Source organism: Chelonoidis abingdonii, chromosome 1, assembly GCF_003597395.2.
Source record: "Chelonoidis abingdonii isolate Lonesome George chromosome 1, CheloAbing_2.0, whole genome shotgun sequence".
Taxonomy (NCBI): Eukaryota; Metazoa; Chordata; order Testudines; family Testudinidae; genus Chelonoidis; species Chelonoidis abingdonii.
In genome coordinates, this window is record NC_133769.1 from 187,258,299 (window position 1) to 187,280,482 (window position 22,184).

Sequence of the window (22,184 nt, forward strand, 5' to 3'; positions counted from 1 at the left end):
ACTTTAAGACTCTGATTCAGGAAGGTCCTTAAACATGACCCTAATTTGAAGCACACAAGTAACCCATTGATTTAAGTAACTTCCTGAATTGTGACCTAAGAGCTCAGTCCTGCAAAATACTGTGCACACCTGTGAGGTGCTCAGCTCCTCAGCTCTGATCAGTGTCAGACTTGTAGGATCAAGCTCTAAATGATCAGATGTTTGTTTTTTAAATGATATATTTTATTCCATATGGCATCATACTAGAATTTCAAAAGGTGTTTTTGTTTTTTGTTTTTAGGTTCTGCTTTAAGACTAAACATCCCAACATGTTCAAGGTTTAGGGAAATCTATTATTAACTTTTTTTTTTAAGTCTGTTTTGCCCAACCCTAATTAAACTACCTCCTCTCACGCTGTCCAATTTGAATGTCAACATTCTCATTTGAAACTCTCAGTGATGATCAGGATTAAAAATAATAATAATAATGGAGATATCCTATCTCCCAGAACTGGAAGGGACCTTGAAAAGTCATTGAGTCCAGCCCCCTGCTTTCACTAGCAGAACCAAGTACTGATTTTACCCCAAATCCCTCAGTGGCCCCCTCAAGGGCTGAACTCACAACCCTGGACTTAGCAGACCAATGCTCAAACCACTGAGCTACCCTCTCTAGGGATTAAGAAAAAAGTAACAGATCAGTGAATGCTTAGTCAAGCTATGCTTTTGCTGACCTGAAGAAATAGTCTAGTGCTTCTCTAAAAGTTTTATTAAGAAATAGGTGGTTAATAATAAAAAGGAGAAATTCTTGAAGATTAAGAATGAACTCCATGTCATCAAAGATAAGGCCTTTAGTGAGTTAATTGAATTTGCAGATGTCCACACAGGTACCATCATACCAGGAACATAGTTAACACTAGGATTAAAACAAAATTAGAAAGGAAAGAGATTAGAAGTAGAAATTTTCACATACCTAAAAGCCTCAATGATATATGCACTAGCTGGTAAGCTTCCAGGTGTGCCTGGCTGCCAGGACAAGGTGACACTGTTCTTAGTAACATCAGTGACCTGGGGTTTGGATGGTGGCCCAGGAAGTTCATTCAAATCATAATTTTTACTGATTGTTGCTCCACCAGACTCTGTAAGGGGTAAATAAAAAAATAGTTAACTTTTATCCTTGACTGCACAATTTGATTTTAAAAAAGGAGAGCAAAAATAAAAAACTATACAAATAATTTATGACAGTCAGCACAATGGCCCAGCACTTACTGACCTAACTTAACAATAACAACAGAGAGTCAGGTTTACATTTAGAGGTTTATGTTACTGGATGATTGGCTGTCGGTTGTTATAGAAGCTTTAGCTCATAAAAGAAACCAAAGAAAGCAACAACAATAGAGAAAAGGGAGGGGAGAAGGCAGACAGCCTAGTCTACTTTATTTATTTTTTAATAGCTGGAATAGTTTCACCTAAAATGTCATCAGTCAATAGAAGGCATGAGAAAACCCCCAATCCTACAAAAGGATCTCCATTTAGGTAGAGTCTTTCACCCCACATGAAGCCCCAGTGACTTCAATGGGATTCTTCATGGCCATAAGGGCCTTCTTGCATGGAAACAGTTAGTTTGTTGGTACTCCACTTTAGACTAGATATAGCTTTCCAATGTGCCTTGATACTAATACAACTGATTGTACCATCAATGGAGATTTAGAAATAATAATACCAAAATCTAAGTCACGTGAAGATATCCAGCCTTTCCACCAAAAAATATAGTAGTCTCAATCCTGGTTTCCTTTAAAACACATCTGCTATAATACAGTGAATACAAGCCAAGAGAACAACAAGCCTCTGACATGACTTACCTGTCACCTCTAGCACAGCGCTCCAGGATGTCTCCCCACTTGAACTTGTGGCCACACATGTGTAAGTGCCAGTGTCAGATATCTAGTAATACAAAAATGGTTAAGAGCATTTTTGACAAACCTTTAACATAAGGTGGCATAATTCTCTCAATTTTTTTTGATTATTTCTTGATGTAAAATAAGAAGGACTTAACCTACATTGTACATCACTAAAGGACACCAGACATTTCTCAAATAATCATTTAATGGTGGCTTACTTTTAGCAAACTATAATAAGATTACTTGCTCTTAATAGTTTCCACTCTCTTTTCTCCCCCCCCCCACCCATTATTCTAATTCTCATATTGTTAATGTCATTGGTACAGGGTATGGGTATTACAGAATGGTTAATTTAAAACATGTCACCGATGTTTTTTTTATATATGAAGGAAGATCCAGGTGAATTCCAGTAAAAATACAACATAACATAGATGTGACCGAAATTATAATTTAAAGTGTGTCTAAATTGTGAAATAGGTACAGATTTCACTTCTCAGAGGAGATTAAGCTTCAGTTTCATAATCCCTGCCTTGATTTACAGTTTCCAATCCCAGCAGGGTTGTCTCACCTCCTTTTATTCTTCTGTTGTAGAGGAAGTATTACTATGTAGTTTATCATGTATGGGTCTTTTTAGATGAGACTTTAAAACCAGTCCTGTCTAGTTAGTATGGCTATTAAAGCCCTCATGCATAACATTTTCTAAAGGGTAAGGCTGGGTCAGTGGCCTAGGCCAAATTTCCCTCTTCCCTCTCCACTTTTATGCAGAGTGGAGTGAGCCTGTTGATGAGCTAGCAGCTGCCTTCCACACCAGAGGGGTTTCAGTGATGGTGTGTGTGCATTTCAGTGGCACTGTATGTCTGGGGTTTGAGAACTGTTTTGGGATGAAAAGCATTATATTCACATAAATGATCCAGACATGCAGAGTTTATTTGGGGAAATTGTTTGTGGTCACATTGACACTATTAGAGTTATTTCCCCCCACTTCTTTTTATTTTTTTCCCCATCACACTGATTTCCCCTGATGTTATGTTATTTCTCACTTTGAAGGCTAAGGGATACTATGAATGAGACCTGATGTTTGGTCTGGGGAAATCGATTGAGATCAATAGAATACCACAGTTGGCCAACAGTGTGTAGTCTACTCAGAAGCCCCCAACCTGCTGTGTGTAAAGCACGTTAGCCTAGAGATGGAAATGGAGTGGGGAGAGTGCTGACTCTGATGATATGAGAGAAGAATTATATTCACTGGGGGAAGACTGCATTGGAACATCTCAGTGGATATAGGGCTAAATCCAAAATGGTTTATTGGACTGTAAGGGAATAGTATGTGTGTGCTCTGAACTATATTAAATTGGAACTGAAATCAATGTGCTCATAGCTTGATTTTCCAGATGGCTGTTGAGGCAAATCAGCAAGATGCTCTTTACAATATCTGCTGATATATATTTTAATTGATTTTGAAGTTTATCATGTTTGAATTGTGTTGGCACTTTCTGCTTCTGACACATTATCTCTGCAGTATACTATTGTTATGGACAGGGCACGACAGGTAATTAGTGATGTAACTGTTTAGTAGATTTGTATAAGCATGGCCTGAATTTTAAGATGATTCAGCTGCCTTGACTCAGAGAGACTCTCTGATAAAAGCTGAAATATTCAAAATGTGCCGTGGCCTGTCCTGGTGCTCTGGGCAGCACGGCTGTAGCGCTGCCACCCACCAGTGCTCCAGGCAGTGTGATAAGGGGGCAGGGAGCAAGGTGGGGGGTTGGATATATGGCAGGGGAGTTCAGGGTGATGGTCAGGGGTGTGAGTGGGGGCAGGGCAGTCAGAGGGTAGGGAATAGGGGGGTTGAATGGGGGCAGGGGTCCTGGGGGACCAGTCGGGGGGGTTAGCTGGGATGGTGGAGAGCAGTCCGGGCAAGGGTTCTGGGGCGGTCAGGGGACAGGGAGAAGGGGTGTCTGGATGGGGCAGTAATCTCAGAGGGGCAGTCAGGAAGGAGAGGGGTTGGATGGGGGGGCAGTCGGGCAAGGGTTCTGGGGCGGTCAGGGGACAGGGAGAAGGGGTGTCTGGATGGGGCAGTAATCTCAGAGGGGCAGTCAGGAAGGAGAGGGGTTGGATGGGGGGGCAGTCGGGCAAGGGTTCTGGGGCGGTCAGAGGACAGGGAGAAGGGGTGATTGGATGGGGTAGGTGTTCTGGAGGGCAGTCAGGAATGAGAGGAGGGGTAGGATTGGGCAGTGGGGGGGTGGGAAGGGGTTCCGAGGGTGATGGGGCAGGGGTCCCGGGGAGCTGTCAGGGAATGGGGGGGTTGGATGGGGCAGGAGTCCCGGGGGGGCTGTCAGGGGGTGAGAAGCAGAGGGGGTCAGATGGGGGTAGGGCTGGGCCACACCTGGCTGTCTGGGGAGGCACAGCCTCCCTTAACAGGCCCTCCATACAATTTCAGAAACCTAATGTGGCCCTCAGGCCAAAAAGTTTGCCTATCCCTGTTCTACATAGTTTGTGGATCAGCCACCTCCTCCCAATGACTTCGGCCAACTGGCTGCTTTTAAGGACATGGAGGGAGACAACTGAAAATCTGAATATATGGATGGATTATGATCGTCATTAAGCACTTTCCCTCCTTTCCCTGGTTAACACTGGGTTTCTGGGCAAGCTATGAATAATAAGCAAGTGGCTTTTTTGGAGCAGAGAAGGAATTTTCTTGTCACCATTGACATGGGTATGGAATTTTTTTCCACTTCCTCACAGCAACTGGGATACTTGGCACATAGGGGAATTGTGTAGATTCACATTCAAGGTTTATCACAACTTTGGCCTGGGGTCCAGTGTGGTTGTTACTAAGCATGAGCAAGGTGATGTAGGGGCTCCAGAGTAAATATCGGCATTGAGCTAAGGAGAAGGACCATACCCATTAGATGTACTGCAATGAGTTACCTCGACTTATACAGTGAACACTTGTATGCAATAAGGGCAGTGACAATTATTTTGGTAAGATGCCAAAATCTCGGTTGGTTGGTTATGGTGAAGGGGAGCTAATTGTAGCCTGCCCTGAGATTGGTCCTGTCTAAAGGACTTCAGTTCGGACTGGACTCTTTGTTGCTGTGGTAGCCTTAACAGAAGACTTTAATTCATAAAAGTTGCAGCTTCCCGTGTAAACCAGGGCTGTCAAGCGATTAAAAAAAATAATTGCAATTAATTGTGCTGTTAAACAATAATAAAATACCATTTATTTAAATATTTTTGGATGTTTTTTACATTTTCAAATATATTGATTTTAACTACAATGCAGAATAAAAAGTGTACAGTGCTTACTTTATATTTATTTTTTATTACAAATATTTGCACTGTAAGAAAACAAAAGAAATAGTAATTTTCAATACCCACATTACAAGTACTATAGTGCAATCTCTTTATCATGAAAGTTGAACTTACAAATGTAGAATTATGTACCAAAAAAAATTCAAAAATAAAACAATGTAAAGTTTAGAGTCTACAATTCCACTCAGTCCTGCTTCTTGTTCAGATTGCTCAGACAAACAAGTTTATTTACATAGACAAGAGAAAATGCTGCCCGCTTCTTGTTTGCAATGTCTCCTGAAAGTGAGAAAAGTCATTTGAATGCTACTGTCATTGCTGGCATTGCAAGATATTTATATGCCAGATATGCTAAAGGTTCATTTGTCCCTTCATGTCAACCAACATTCCAGAGGACATGCATCCATTCTGATGATGGGTTCTGCTCAATGACGATCCAAAACAGTGCGGATCATCACATATTCATTTTCATCATCATGACTCAGATGCCACAAGCAGAAGGTGGATTTTCTTTTTGCGTGCTTCAGGTTCTGTAGTTTCTGCACTGGAGTGTTGCACTTTTAAGACATCTGAAAGCATGCTCCATAAGTCGTCCCTCTCAGATTTGGAAGGCATTTCAGATTCTTAAACCTTGGGTCAAGTGTTGTATCTGTCTTTAGAAATCTCACATTGGTACCACCTTTGTGTTTTGTCAAATCTGCAGTGAAAGTGTTCTTAAATCTAACACGTGCTGGGTCAGCATCCGATTCTACAATAACATGAAATACTTGGCAGAATGGGGGTAAAACAGATCAGGAGACATACAATTCTCCCCCAAGGAGTTCAGTCACAAACTTAATTAACACATGATTTTTTTTAAATGAGCACCATCAGCATGGAAGCATGTCCTCTGGAACGGTGGTCAAAGCATGAAGTGACATACAAATATTTATCATAGTTAGCATGTAAATCCTTGCAATGCCAGTTACAAAAGTGCCATGCGAACACACCTGTTCTCACTTTCAGATGGCATTGTAAATAAGAAGTGGGCAGCGTTATCTCCTGTAAATGTAAACAAACTTGTTTGTCTTAGTAGTTGGCTGAACAAGAAGCAGGACTCAGTGGACTTGTACGCCATAAAGTTTTACATTCTTTTGTTTTTGAGTGCATTTATATAACAAAAAAATCTACATTTGTAAGTTGCATTTCCACAATAAAGAGATTGCACTACAGCACTTGTATGAGGTAAATTGAAAAATACTATTTCTTTTATCATTTTTACAGTGCAAATATTTGTAATCAATAATAATAGAAAGTGAGCAGTGTACACTTTGTATTCTGCACAGTAATTCAAGTCAATATATTTGAAAATGTAGAAAAACATCCAAAAATATTTAATAAATTTCAATTGGGATTCTATTGTTCAACAGTGTGATTAAAACTGTGATTAATTGCGATTAACTTTTTAATCACAATTTTTTTTTAGTTAATTGCATGAGTTAACTGCAATTAATCGACAACCATAGTTTAAACCAATTTATGGTGTTGAGTCTTATGGTGTGTCTGATTCAAATAATGCGTGCTACTGCACTGAGAAAGTTTAAGGTGTATCTTTCTGAGCCTTAAAGGAAAATGGGTATTAAACAATGAGCCACTCAAGGATCAATAAAAGCTCCATGTCTTTTAAAGTCACACTTAATGCCAGATTTTCCTACCCCCTCCCAGTATTTCTTTTCTCCTTTACAGATCATGTGCCTCTAACAAAGACATTAATGTGCTGGCACGATTCAACAAGTATTTTACTGTTTGTATAACTGCATGGAGGCAGGCATCCCATGAGTTTCTGCCTCATGGACACTCCACAGAAGCCCATCATCAATGCTCTGAAAGTTTGTTTGAAATCACCAAGCTCCCACCTTTAATTGCTGCTTTCTAACACTACTGGGGAATCTTGCCTATTCAACCACACTGTTTAATTCAGCTCTACAGTAAAAATGCATTAACCTTCATGGCCCAAGACCGCCTTTAACCCAGAGAGGAGGATAAATTGTTTACTCAAGGAAAACTAGCATAAATTTTTTAATAAATTCCATTTTATTCCAAGGAGGTTAACAATTCATTTATGATCACTGATGAGATGTTGGCAGAAAACTAAATGGCTGCTCATTTCTTGTTCTTTATAGTTCTGCAGATTATCTTTTTTTTCATGATCAAACTAAGTATAAGCATTAGTGCTGATGAAATTAAATATTTCCTGAAATTATTTTTAAACAATTAATGTATAATATAACTATATTTACTTCCTGCACCATATGTATTATATATTTGGATATCTATAATGAGTATCTCTATACTTTATATATTATACATAAATACATACATCTACACAAAGGTTGTCATTAGCAAGATAACATTTACCAACAAGATACAGCAGATTTTGTTTGTACTCTAAATAAGACAATAGTGTTATCTCAGATATCAATATGTTAAATTGTTGGTAAATTTTGCCTTTTGAATGCCAACTACTCTATGAGAGTATAGATATATCAAAGAATCAATCCTCTATCCGTGATCTGCACAGCAGAATAAAGTAGCCAGAAAGCTACTTTAAATGAGCACACAATACCTGCTGGGACCACTGCAGCTGGCATAACTTACATCTACCACGTGTATCTGATTCCATAATTAAGTCTGTGTATGCACACAAAACTACACTTTGTCACTTCATTCAGGGTTATTTATTTTGTTTTGTTTTATTTTTGCTTTCTTATAAAGCCTTGTAAACAGCAGATTTTGAATACAGTCCTCATTTATTTAAGAAAGGAGTACCAATCTGCATGTATAAGGATCACAGGCATGACTACAGGCTGCAGGAATGGACCCAATTATATAAGAAAATGGCCTATTAATTAAATTCTAAATTAATTAAATTTATAAACTTTGGAAAATAAACATACTTCAAACATATAGTGCTTTTATTTTATTTTATTTTAGATAAAAAGTCATTTAAAATATTTGACGAGAGGCAATCAAGGGAACCAGAATTTCATTTCAGATCAAATCTCATATTGACAACTTTTCATTTTGTCTCTTCTCCCTTCTAAAATTCAGGGCATCTGATTTTCACATACCTCAAAACCACACTGGCCGGACAGTGTTCCATGCCCTGTACCAAACAGGGATGAACTATTACCCTAACCAAGCAGCAGGGGAAACACCAATACACATAGCACAGAACCAGCATAGCCAGCTACAGGGTATCTCCTTCTTCCAGGCCCTCATGTAGTGGATCTGGTAGGGGAGGGAGTAGCCAAAGCCTGGCTGCAGTCTAGGAATCCTTGGCTGCGGTAACACCTCCAGGGAGACAATTATCAGCTGGAACAAATGAGGCTGCTCTGACTTGCAACTTTGAATGAACTGGCATCCAGCCTCATGATGAGATGGAGATGGAGACTAGTCCTTGCTCCCTTCTCCTGCATGGAGTGAAGCTTGACCAGCCCCTACTGCTGGGTACTATGTTCTAACACATTTTGTCTGTATCCTAATGTGTTACCTGAACCCTCTACAGCAACGCTAAATCATATCTCCCTTTTTTATTTCTCTTGCAGAGAATTTTGCCCAATGAAAGCTTGCTGTTGAAAGACATTATTCTTAATGGAGGGACATGTCAACTTTGAAGATAAGGATGCCTGTTTAATGGGGACTCCTCACCAGCTCAGTAATGACCCAGTCCCAACGAAGATTCATTCGTATTAGTACTCACGCGTAGACTTTTAATCTGCAAGGTTCCCTGCTCCTGTATTGATGTTCTAGGATCTCTGCCCAGGAATGTGAATCCTTCTTTTAACCAGCTAATAATAGGAAGTGGGTCGCCAGTGGCCTTACACTTCAACAAAGCTGTCCCATCTACTGCCAACGTCTGATTGGCTGGACCTTGGAGAATGATGGGTGGAGGCCTATCTGTCAAAACTAAATGAAAACACAACAATTACTGAACTGCTCTACTTTTAAAAATCATGTTTAGCAGTTAGTATCTGGTATTGTGCAGGAGGTCAGACTAGATGATCATAATGGTCCCTTCTGACCTTAAAGTCTATGAGTCTATGAGTCTATAACAGAATACAGATTTTAAGAAAATCCTGTATGATATCCAGGGACGTTGAAAATGCTAATTTCTGCAATGCTCACTATGCATTCATGCACCAACAAATGAGATGTTTGATTTACATATTTAAAAGGGTTGTCCTTAGTTACAATAAAATGATACCTAGATATGAGTTTGCTATTAACAAACATTGAAAGATTATCACACTTATTTGCGTCAGGGTATGTCTACTCTGCAATAAAACACCCCTGGCTGGCCCATGTCAGCTGATGCAGATGTAAATTGCAGTGTAGACATTCAGGCTCAACCCTGAGCTCTAGGACCCAGCGAGGGGGGAGGGTCCCAGAGCCCAGACATAGCAACTCATTGCCTTGTTTTATGGGCAGCAATCTAAGTATTTTAAAAGCTTATTGTTTTTTAGATATTGCTCTTTGGCATCTAATTAGTTTTTTTACTGCCCAAATGAGTAGCTCATAATCTTTTAAATGGGTTTGATCAATAAAGTAATTGAAAGTCTCCTGGCCAGAAGGAATCTTCATTTTCAAGAGTGTTATGGGTGAAAGACTACTACAGGTTTCCATGACACTAAGGCTAAAGGTTAAATGAACACTTAGGACTTCCAGTGATCTGTGAACAACTGTATTGTCTTCAATTCTATGACTTGTAAATCTTCTGTAAAATGTTTCTCAATTCTTCTGTGTTTGTCAGTTATTTAAATATATAGTCAGGATTCCCATGATATAGGTCTCTCAGTGAATCAGGAACCAATACTTGAGCAGCGCTTTGGAAAAATGTCTGTATATGTCTGAGGGTCTCTCTATCTCAAAGATGGACAAATACGGTAAAAAATCCATGAATGGTTGCTCTAATTTTTAGGTTATTTGTTTTGTCCAAGCATAAACCCTTTTGTGTTCATTTTGTACAAACGTGTGTGATTGAGCTATACTGGTATGAATATTCACGAAAAGTGAACTTCAAAGTCGTATGTGCACACATTCATGAAAACTGAACTTAAAATTAGTATTTGAAAGCATTCACATATGCATGTAATCTAGTGATGGAAACAAGATCATGTGCCTTATCTGACTAGTCACAACTAAGCAATACAACTTGAATTTCAAGTACAGAGAGCTGGATACTCACAGAGAACTATTTGTGACTAATCCATAGAGTAAAAAAAATACACAGTGGCCAAAAAGATCAATCAATAATTATGAATAATGAATTGATTAGGGGAAATTGAGATTTACTTCTGAATATTCTGTGCACAAAAAAGAGGCTAAATTTATGGAATAAATTACTAATTGCATATTATTCTCTCTATATCACACAGACACACAGTTAAATGGAAGCTTATAGTTTATTTGAATGACCTGCTGTTACAAGACTCTGAGCTGCATGCTTACCTTTGCTTTTGAAAGATTGCAAAGACTTTCTCATTTTTTTTTTTGAATGATGTTACTTTTCTAGATGTGAGTTAGACTCTGGATTTATGTGATGATCTTTCAAGATAGTATAGGATTTGAATTTCAAATATATCGAAAGCTCTCAGCACAGTCCATAATCAGCAAAATTATCACTCAACTCAGCACATTTCATCACAGCAAGTAATCTTTTCTCATAGGAACACTTGAGTAAAAAATATTTCCAGTGAAGATGTCTAAGTGCAAAAATGTAACAACTGAAACACTGCTATATATGGTATAATTAAGCACTTGTTTTTCTGCACATGACATATGCAGAATTGAATACTGTATTGGAATTTCAATTGAATCCAAATTACTCTGGGATCAAACAAAACTGTGTTCAAAATGAAAATGATGGCTTGCCACTATTATTAAATCATTAGCCAAACAGAAAAATTCTGGGCTATGGAATAAAACTGAAACCACCAGCCAAAAACTGGAAAGCTAATGCTTAAATATATGGCTAATATTTGAAATGTTTATATTTTAATATATTTTTAAACCCTGAAATTACATTTCTCTACTGATAAAAACATTAACTTCTATAACCTATACTCAGCATGAGCTGACAAGGAATATTTAGTATCAGAGGGGTAGCCGTGATAGTCTGGATCTGTAAAAAGTAACAAAGACTAACCTTATAGACTAACAGACGTATTGGAGCATAAGCTTTCGTGGGTGAATACCCACTTCGTCAGACGCATAGATATTTATGCTTAATTCCCTAACTAAAGGCAATGCCAAAAATTATCTATGATACAGTGGTACCTTTATTTATAAAATCACAATTGCAAAATACTCTATTTGAACATTCTTCATGACCTTCATCCACCCCTCAACTCAATAATGAATTCATATTTCTATAAAATCATCTTGTATTATATTACAGTGAGTGTCCTGACTTTCAGGTTCTGGGAGATATTTGAAGAATGCAGGTTTTTCATTCCTTTAGTCATACAGGCACCATTGAATGCTTCCTTAAGGAATGTAGAATGCTAAGTACCTTTGAATGTAATTAGTTCAAGCTGAGTTTGCTTTTTGCCATGGACACCTTAATGAGCTTTTTCTGTTGACTGGCTGCATAAGCTGATGCAGATGCAGAAGAGGTCAATTATGATTTCTTGTTTCATACAGAGAAATAAATAAAGATTAAGAAGGACCAGAGGCCTTGTCTGTCTAAAGGAAGAATTTCTCATCACTGATATCCTTGAACCTGACTTGCTCCTTTCAGCCCAGTTGCAGTAAATCTCTGCAGCAACAGCAGGTGCAACCATTAACAGCTCAATGTCCTATCAGCCAATGTTTGTATGTTCTATTTATTCCAATCACAGCCATGGCATTGAATCAGACAGCGCCGTGGACAGATATTAAAAAATACTGCCTTTCCATTAATTTTAAATGACCTTTTAATCTACATGTAAATTTGAATTGTATGAAAATGCATCATTTTGTCATAGAGAGTAAGAGAAAGAGAAGACTTAAAGAGGTCACAGAGTGAAGGTTAGACTTTAATCTCTTAGAAACTACTTTAAGGAAATGCAGTGCGTGCTTGTAAAGATGCAAGGATAAGGAAGAAATTATCTTTCCTTGACACAGAAATATAGACAGCTTTTGGAAAACAACAGGAAAAAAGGCATCAAATTCATGCTCAAACCTCTATAGCGTGTGTCTGAACCTCTCTACCTGTCACTTGCGATTAATATGCTTTTGTGAAAAGCCAGATTATTCAGAATTAGACATCTTCTCAAACTTTCATGATATAGGCAGGTCTCTGATGGTGCTGTAATAGTGGATCTGTGCATGTAACAACAGTTTTAATGGCAAAAATTCATTCAAGTCTGTCAGGAGATATTTAATGACTGGGTTAAATAGGGAATAATAAGGCCTGGGAATGCGATGACCTGCTAGGCAAATAGGAATTTCAGCTCCATTTTCTCTAGTAATACAAAGGCACTATTCTGCCCTAGATCCATGAACAGAACTCATACTGATGTTAACAGGATTCATGGGCTCAAACGAAAAAGAGAGATATGCACTATGTAGGAAAGAATGCATTTAAGGTATTTTCCTGAAACAAAATGTGGAAATGACTAGTGACAAATCACATTGTGTTGTAATATTTGTCAATCTGTCGTATTCCTATCACTGCAGTATCTGAACGTAGCACAAATATTAATTATCCTTAAAACACTCCCGTGAGGGTAAAGAAATATTATGGGCCTCTTTTTACAAACGGGGATATGAGAGACAGAGAAACTAAGGGCCAGGGTCCTCAGTTGATGTGCACAGACATAGCGTCGTAGATTAAATGGTGTTATTCCAATTTTCATGAGATGACAATACGTCTCAAAGCGACTTCCCTAAGGTAACAGAAGAAGTCTGTTGTGGAGCTGGGAATTGAACTGAGTTTTCCTGAGTTGCTGTTCAGTGCTTTACCACAAAACCATCCATTGCTCATTCTGGATTAGGATACGGGCATCTTAAATTTCAGTTTCACTGTATTGGACAGTGTCGCTTAACACAAATTATATTCTGAGCTGGTGAATCCCTCTCTTTTCACTGATTGTTTTAAAGAGGTACAAAACATTCATATAATGTGCAAACCTGTATTCCATGTTTTTGTGTTCATGGAGAAGACTCTGCACCAAGGTCCTTTTTGCATTATTCATAATTTGTAGAATCCTATATGTTTGCCAATATGAATTACATTATCTGATATGTCTATATTTACAAATTATATTTTAATTCTTTGGTGCTATTGGTTTAAAAAAAAATAATAGAAATCCTGATTTCTCACCATCAGTAACTTCCAGTTGAGCTTTTGCTAAAATGCTCCCAGCAACCGTCAGTGCCTGACAAATGTAGTAGCCTGCATCAGATCGTTGAATGTTAGTAATAGTGAGGTCGCCTGTTGGTGATACTGAATACCTACTGTTGGATTGGAGAGGCTGGTTTGGAAAGAGTAGATTCTGTAGAGACAATTCAAATCACATCAGTGCAAATACAAGAACATTGCTTTTCCCTCAGTCGAGGGCACAATAATTTTCTTTACAAGCATTATGTACAAACACAAATGAAAAAAATGCTAATGTTTATATAATATCACAGGTGTGCATAGGGCTTTATAGACACATCATAAGGTAATGTTGCCTGCCTAGAGAAGCTTGCAGTTTAAATTAGACACAGCATCATTGAGAAATTATGACAGACAATTGTGTTGCCAGTAGGGGTTGAGGTTTGGAAGAAGATTTCAACAAATACATGCGGGTGATTTGTTTCATATGTATCTCATTAGTTCTGACTTTGTTTCACGTGTACCTTGGTAACTCTGAACTTTATTGTAATAACATAAATAGCTGGGTGTTACATCAGGAAGAGTTAACACTACAGTGCACATTACAAAGCTATCTAAAAGGAATGAATTATGAGTAGTGATCTGAAAGAGCAGAGTGAGATTGTTTGGCAATGAATACTGTTCCTGGCAAAGGGGGCAGCATGAACAACGCATAGAAGCAGAAGTGGCAGGAAGACACAAAGGGATCATAAAGAAAGAGGGATTGGCAGAGCATGGGAGGTGAAAGGAGGAGTAGAAGGAAATTAAAACTGAGACATAGACAAGAGGCAGACAGTGTGGAACCTTGTAGGTGAGGACAAGGAAAATAAATTTGATGTGAAAATTGGCAAGGAGATGATAGTTTTGAGGAGGGAGTGGCACATTTATATTGGGGGTGGGTTATTTTAGCTGAGGCCCTTTTAATGGACTGGAGGGGGAAAGATGAGAACTGGGGAAAATAGAGTGGAGGAGATTCAGTAATCAATGCAAAATGATAATCAAGGAACCAGGGCTTTAGCAGCTGGGGGAAAATTTTCCAGGGAAAAGTGATAACATTTGACAGTGGCTTTGATGCGAGGAAAGAAGGGTTGAAAGAGTGAGAGACAGCACTTGGGGAAAGATAGGTTAGTGAAAGTGACAGGGGGGAGGGAAGGGAGATGGAAAAGGGGAGTAGGGGGGAGGGTTTAGGAGTTATGATGAGACGTTAGTACTTAAAGGAGGAAAACTAACTGAATTAACTAACTCCATAATAGTTATGGAACGATGATTCATGGATTTATAAACCAGCTTAAATAAAACAAGTACTGAACCAACCCCTATAAAAATATTACAATTGTTAACACCAGTGACGTACCCAAACACTGCAGCAACACTACTGTTAGCTATTGATTACTCTAGGACAGTGGGTCTCACACTTATTTGATTGTGCCCCCTTTCTTTGTGTCTATAGTTGCTTATGCTCTCCCCCTGCCCCTCACAAGTATATATACTGCTGCCCAGCTCTGAAGGGAGAGCAGAAACCAGCAGCAGCTGGCTGGCTACTCAGCTGTATAGGTATGCTGTGCCAGCAGCAGCTCAGAAGTGAGGGTGGCAATATGATTTTTTAATATCACTTCACAGCGGACTTAGCACCCCATTGCCACCCTTACGTCTGTGCTGCTTCTGTCACCCCAGCGCTGACAGGTGGAGTCCTCCTGCTACCAGGTGAGGGATGTGGGTAGGAAGTAGAGCCAGACCCAGCTAGTGCTTGGGATCCAGCTGTCACTCTGGGGGTTGTGTGGTGGGGCTCCGGCTGTCTCCTGCATCCTATCCCCCCACCTCCTGGATGTGCATGACCCTTTTGCACAAGCCCCAGCCACCTGAGACTGACAGCCAGAGCTCTTAATAGAAGAGAATAGCACACAGCTCTGGCCTCCCCTTGCTTGACACATTCACATTCTCATGCCTCCTTTGGGAGGCCCACTCCACAGTTTGAAAAGCACTACTTTAGGGTAAGGTAGTTTTGTTTGGCTTTCTAATAATGGGAGTTTGGAAAAGTTCAGTTAAGATTTCGAAGTTTGCCTAAACATGGAGGATGGGATTTTTAAAAGCTTTGAGTGTTGACTAAACCTGTTCCAAATGGAGCTAATGGGAGTTTTACCATGGACATCTATGGGAGCAAAGTTAGGCTAATGCTGAGTAGTTTTGGAAAAAATCACACCTCCTACCTGACATGGCTTCATCGGCAGTGTAGATGCAACTGTGTCAACAGAAAAGTGCTTCTGTCGGTTTAGCTAATGTCATTCAGGGAGGTGGTGTAACAATGCCAGCAGAACTCTTTCTGCCGGCTTATGCTGTGTCTACATTAGAAAGCTCTGCTGGAATAGCTATATTGGTCAAGGATCTGTAGTGTAAGCAAGCACTGAATGAAGAATGAGCATAAAAGCCCACTTGTGTGAGAATTTTGATGTGGCAGAGTTTTGCAGCCACTCATCACCCATCTTGATGTTTTGTAGATGGCAACACAAGCTAGTACAAATCAGGGTTTATAATCATTTTCACTGTTGCATTCAAAATATTCATTTCTGATTATGTGACCATTCTCCTTTGATTATTCAGCATGGGCCAAATCCTGAGGGGCCTTGGGCCCCAGTGAATTCTACACTTCAGTGGGAATTGATGAGGCTCAGCACCCTTCAGGATCAGACCCCACGGATTATAAATTGCCATAAATTGACCACAGAGTAAATTTAAAGAATTTAAAATAAAGTAAGTGGATTCAATTAAATTGGTCGCTCATTCAGGCCTAATGGTGACATGTTGGCCCACAGAGGGCCACAGTCATCCCTGGCATACCTCCAGTGACTTCAATGGCTTTATGTCCATTGACTGTAATGGAGTTACCCCGGGGATTAATTTTGCCCACAGTGTTTAGGAACTAGAGACTAGTAAGAGTAAATTCACTGCTTTAAGCTGCTGCATTTCATTGGAGCACTGCTGTTAAGCTTTGGGGGGAAAGGCTACCAAATACAAAGGACCAGCTGCTGATGCACAAGTTGGCACAAGGATCTTTCCAGAGGGAACTACTCCCCTCCCTTCCAGCTGGCTGTGCTTAGTGAAACAGGATGGAGGAATAGGTCCAGGATGAAGAATTCCCTGTAATCACTGGAATGGGTTAGCTTAACTAGCTCTACACAATATTACAATAAAACTAACAGCAGTGTTGCAAGGAAGATAGTTTCTTGACTAAGGGTATGTCTACAGTGCAATTAAAAACCTGTGTCTGGCCCGACCGTGCCAGATGACTCAGGCCCGCCTGGCTCAGGCTAAGAGGCTGTTTAATTGCTGCGTACACATCCTAGCTTGGGCTGGAGCCTGGGCTCTAGGAACCTGCAAGGTTCAACAGTCCCTGATCTTGGGCTGCAGGCCGAAACCTGAACGACTACACCACAATTAAATATCCCCTTAGCCTGAGCTGTGGGAGCCTGAGTCAGCTGGCATGTGCCAACCACAAGATTTTAAATGCAGTGTAGACATTCCCTCAGAGACAAAGAAAGCATTGCAAGTCCAAATGGCAAGGAGTAAACACTCAAAGATACAGTGTCCCCACATGTTAATCTTAGGTGTGGCCAAAGTATTGTACTCTTCATTCCAATGATAAAATGTAGCAAGTGGATACTTTGCTATTTAATGGAACAATGTCTTATTTCAAAACCTAGAAAGTTAATATTAGGATGGTAACATTAACCTGGTTAACCTGTGTTGTTTCATTGTTGCTCAATTAAGAACATGCGGGTATAATGAATCACATTGAGCTATATTTCAAAGTTTGATTATAAACATCAAGATACCAATTTTATGTTGCCTTTATTTGCCAAAAAAGAACATTCTAACCCTATGGGATCTGTCTCTCAATATTGTAATTAATTTTCCAGGTTTGTAATTAAACAGCTTCAACATGGTACAATCAGTAGGTAATAACATTCAATTAAGACAGAAGACACATTTTCACCTTAAAATGTTTTTACCCTTGAAGTGATACCAATGGAAGAGGATAAAATAGAGTATTAACACTTTTCAATTACACTAAATGACTTTAATCCTGCAAATGATGCCCTACTTTAATTAGAAGCTCTTCTCTTTATTACAACATGATGGATGTCCACTTTATTAGATGCAAGCATGACACTATAAGCCCACTTTACATAAACATTACCATGTTATTAAAATCCTCTACAAGAAGGGTTTTTGAAATGTTTGCTAGCACATCAGCATTTCCTGGTTTAATTTAGAAATGCTATTATATATTCCTCCTGGAACAATTTGCTCCTTAGTGAGGCCCACAATACTGCACTTTGCAAGAATCAGAACCACATATTTGATGGTTAGATCTGAACCTTCTTACATATTGCATAATCAGATTAATAAAACTGAGTGAAGAATCAACTTAAACAACTTAACAATTGCACACGTATGTACTCCTGTAGCTGCACAACCCCAGAGAACATAGGGTATTGAGCTTGGTCTTGATCCTGTAATTGGACTGTTGCGCCCCATGCAGCGCTCCATTAATTTCATTGTAGCTCCATGTGAGTAAACTTTTGCACAGGTCCGAGGCTCCACTCATGTAGATTTTCTGACTTCACAACTGGGGCCTCAAATAATATGTGCAGTAATAAAGATGTCTTTGGACACCTTGGTGCACAGCCATACCAGCCCAGATTCTAACATTCTAAGAAGATGACCTTTTATACAGGATGCAGACTTTCTCCATTCTTAACTCACTTTCTTGTTAAAAAGGCACAATTAGATGGTGACTAAGGTTATGGGACTTCAATGAGGTTAGGTGGTGGCAGCTCAAGGTGGAACTAGCCAAGCAGCTTTAACAGGCCCAGAAACAGATCTGCAGAGAATGCTGGGCTACTAATATTCCCTGACCCAAACCAAGAGCGAGTTTTGTTGTGGGCGGAGTGATGTGATCAGAGAACTTTTGCCTAGGCCTACTGGGAATTCACTGAGACTGGTGAGAGGGATTTGAATGGATTACTGCAGGCTTCCTGATTGCTTTAATCTTTATTTGAATATTGCTGGATTGCTGCATTTTCCAAGAATCTATGTCCCTATAAAAACAATGCCTTGTCTACACTGGTGGTAGCATGTAGGAAAAGTGTAGCTACACGCCACAGTGAAAAACATCCACCATAGTGTGTAGCTCCCCTGTGGTGGGGAAAGGCTCCAGCAATGGGTAGGCAGTGGGATAGTGTATGGGGCAGACATTGCTTGTGCGTGAAGAGAACTGCATAGGGTACATACCCTAGGGTTCTGGCATGTCTCTATTTGCCTAAGCCATGCCTCGCCGTCTACACTGCTATTTATACCCGTGCTAGGTGGGAGTGCAGTGTACGTACTGTACATGCTGCCATAAGTGTAAACATAACCTGAGTGCTTGGGGGTGGTGGTGGTGATGAAGTTCTGCCTGCTTAGGCAACTGGAAGAGGATTTATTTATTTTCCACAGAATTCTAGGTGGGGGCTAAAGTTAATTTTAATATTCTCCAAAAGGGACTCATAACACATTGAATCTGGTCCTTCTAACTACCATTAACCACCTGGGAGAAGGATAACAGATGACTCCAGGAGAAAAATTATATTAACATCCAGGGCTACAGTCTCTATTTAGATCTAGGCCATTTGTACAATTCAGGTACCACAAAGGGCAAGTAACTATCCACAAATGGGCAGCAGAGAATTCCACCAGTGCAATGTATCTCACATGGATATAACAACAGCCAGCTCCCTGATGCTCTCTGCTCCTGCCCTTAGTAGAGCTCATGTTCAGGAGAGAATCTGGGCCGTGGTTTGCAACATCCAAACTTTACCCACCAAAAGGAAAACCATCCAGACAGTGAGACAGCCTGTCTTCTGAAATAACTAGTCTTGGCAAAGCAACAACATTGAAAATTTACACAAAGATTTATCTGTGACAGCACCACATTCAAATCCAAAGCTAAGGAAATTACTGTTGGCCCAGGCTGGTGTCAGAAACTCAGTCATTAAAATGACACTAAATACCCACGGGAATTTTTTCCAAAATGAGTCTCAGAAATTGTGCATGCCAGTTTTATGGAGGCAACAGCTGCATGCTCAAAACCTGCATTTGCATGCACTGTGGCACACGTCAGTGCAAATCAGGCAGTTAGATCTGTAACTACCTGATTATAACAACACAGGTGCCCTGTTGTAATTACTGCCCCTGATTGGCTAAAAATTGTGTACATCCTCTTATTTTTGTTACTCTGTCTCCTTCGCTCCATACTATATTTATCCCATTCACCTGTTGTCTTGTGTTTCAGACTGAAAACTTTTTAGGGATACAGACTGGGATTTTCTGTATGTCTGTATAACACTTAGCACAACGGGACCCCACCCTAGTTGGCCCCTGGGCGCTTCACAATATAAATGTGCATTAACAACAACATTATTAAAGGACATTTATGGAGTGTAATGAAGCAGACAAGATCTCTTTATAAGGTGCACAGAGCACGTGAAAGACAGTGAGTTAATTAAATGACTTAAAATATTGAATAATGTGCAATTTCAAAAAAGAGGTAAGCATTCAGATGAAGGGTTTAGACTTACCTGGCTGCCTTCCTTTTGCCAAAAAACAGCAGGCTGGGGATTTCCTTTAGTTTCACAGGGAAAGGTCACTGTTCTTCCCTGGGCTACAATCTGGTCTCGTGGCCTTATCACAAACTGTGGGGGAGCTATAATATAAGGAAAACATGATGTAAAATTGAGAGAGATTTCTCAAAGAATGGATGAATAATATCAAAGGGAAAAGACAGTATTATGTAGATGCATTTTCATGCCAGAGGACATTCATTAATTAGTACATACACAATTAGTAAATACAAAAAAAAAGAGAGACAGAAAAGAAAGCATCTCCATGTATGACCTCCATCAGCTGTAAGAAGGAAAGCATTACAATCACACATATTTGTTTAAGCTCTGATGTCAATAAAAGCTGATGACCAACAATCGGCCGTTTATGGTGCACAAGCTGGTTATGTTCTAACGTTGTTCTCAAGCCTCCCCTGGACCAATACTGATACTCCCATACCATCTGCACTTTAGAGAGCTCACTGTTGTGCCTTAAATCTAGAGGCAACTGTACTTTGTTGTGGTGAGGCCCAGGGTATGGAACTGGCATATCTCCAACATCCTTTTCAGTCCAACTCTTCACACTTTTAAAAATGAATGGGAAGGGAGGGGTCTGGAAGTGACAGAGGCAGGAGAGGAGAAGTCCAATGCTTCCCCCATGGTCCTTTAGGGATGAGTGGGAGCAGAATGTGTGTGGGAAGGAGAGTGGCAGTGTGAGATATTGTCCAGGTTTCAATGAGTGCAAGGAGATGAAGGCAGCAGGAGCTAAAAGTTTGTGGATGGCAGTGATCTATGTTGAGAAGGAGCAGGCATCCCAGACAGAACAGAAAGAGGAGAGGGGAGAGTAAATGGGGAAAGAAGGGAAAAGGGGAAGATTGTGATGCCAAAGAGACGTGAGAGCTGGAAGGGAGGGCTGCAGTTGGTGGTGAGGGAGGAGATACATGGAAGACCAAGAACAGGGGAAATGTCAGAAGTGAGCAGTTGAAGGCAATGGAGAATGGAGCAGTGTAGTGTGAATTTACCAGGGGAAAGGGGAGCATAGGAAGAGAAGGAAGGACTGGTGAAAGAAGTGGAGAGGAAATGAGTGAAAGCGAAACGATGATATGGAGATGAGAGGTGATGAAGACAGAATGGAGGAGGAAGGTGAAAACACAGCAGCTGAATTTAGGTCTGATAAGCATGGGGAAATAAAGGAAGTGACACACTTAGAATGCATGGCAAGCAAAATCTCCCCACTTTGAAAATAACTGGTGATCCTTAGGCATTTTATGATTGGATTCACAGTATTTTACATTTCCAAAGGGTCTCTCCCAAAGGATCCTAGAACATACTTCAAATATTGCCAGCTGCTCTGTTTATGTGCTGGGTGCAAAGCAGCATAAGGAGCTTCCCCTTCTCTCTCATACTCCTGAGTGTGAATTTTCCAGCTCCCATTGAGGAATGTAGTTTGCTTATCCTGTTAGTGCCCAGCAAGTTGCTAGCTATCCGAAAGCGGGGGGGGGGGGGGGGGAGAGATTGAGGTTGTGCCTTGGAATTTCCCTCAACTTCCATCAGTCATCTCTGAGTGGCCTCTGTATTGACAGCGATGATACTGTTTTGGTGTACAGCCCCTAGACTCTCAACTCAGCTTACAGCCTCCTAGAGCCCTTAGCTGAGGCATGATTCCCCCCCCACCATACTTCTCTCAACCCAATGCACATTCATGCAACGATTTCAGGGTGCAAGAGCAGCAACCAGAGAAAGCAAACCCTCGCTCTAAAAAAAGTGCCATAATGTCTACACACCACAGGTAGGTTTTTCCAGATTAATCTGAAACACCCTTACACAACATTGTGGACTTTTATCTCCAGGAGCATCAGAAGAAGTCCTCCAACCCTGGAAGAAGCAAAGGGCTTGTCTTCATTAATGAGTGGCAGGGGTGCTAACTGTGGGAGACAGGGGTTAGTATTTACACCCTTGCTGCTGGGGTACCTGC

The 22,184-nt window shown here is 40.2% G+C and overlaps 1 protein-coding gene across 17 annotated transcripts in view; it reads right to left on the minus strand.

Moving 5' to 3' along the window:
• The window catches only part of ROBO2 (roundabout guidance receptor 2), a 653,740-nt gene that overhangs the window by 128,808 nt on the left and 502,748 nt on the right, over positions 1-22,184 (minus strand). For all 17 annotated transcript variants that reach the window (XM_075073141.1, XM_075073108.1, XM_075073151.1 and 14 more), the window contains 5 exons: positions 20,189-20,313; positions 13,536-13,707; positions 8,931-9,136; positions 1,838-1,919; positions 949-1,114 (listed from right to left, as the gene is read on the minus strand). In XM_075073141.1, coding sequence (XP_074929242.1) covers positions 949-1,114; positions 1,838-1,919; positions 8,931-9,136; positions 13,536-13,707; positions 20,189-20,313 — 751 coding nt within the window. The remainder of the gene's footprint in view (positions 1-948; positions 1,115-1,837; positions 1,920-8,930; positions 9,137-13,535; positions 13,708-20,188; positions 20,314-22,184) is intronic.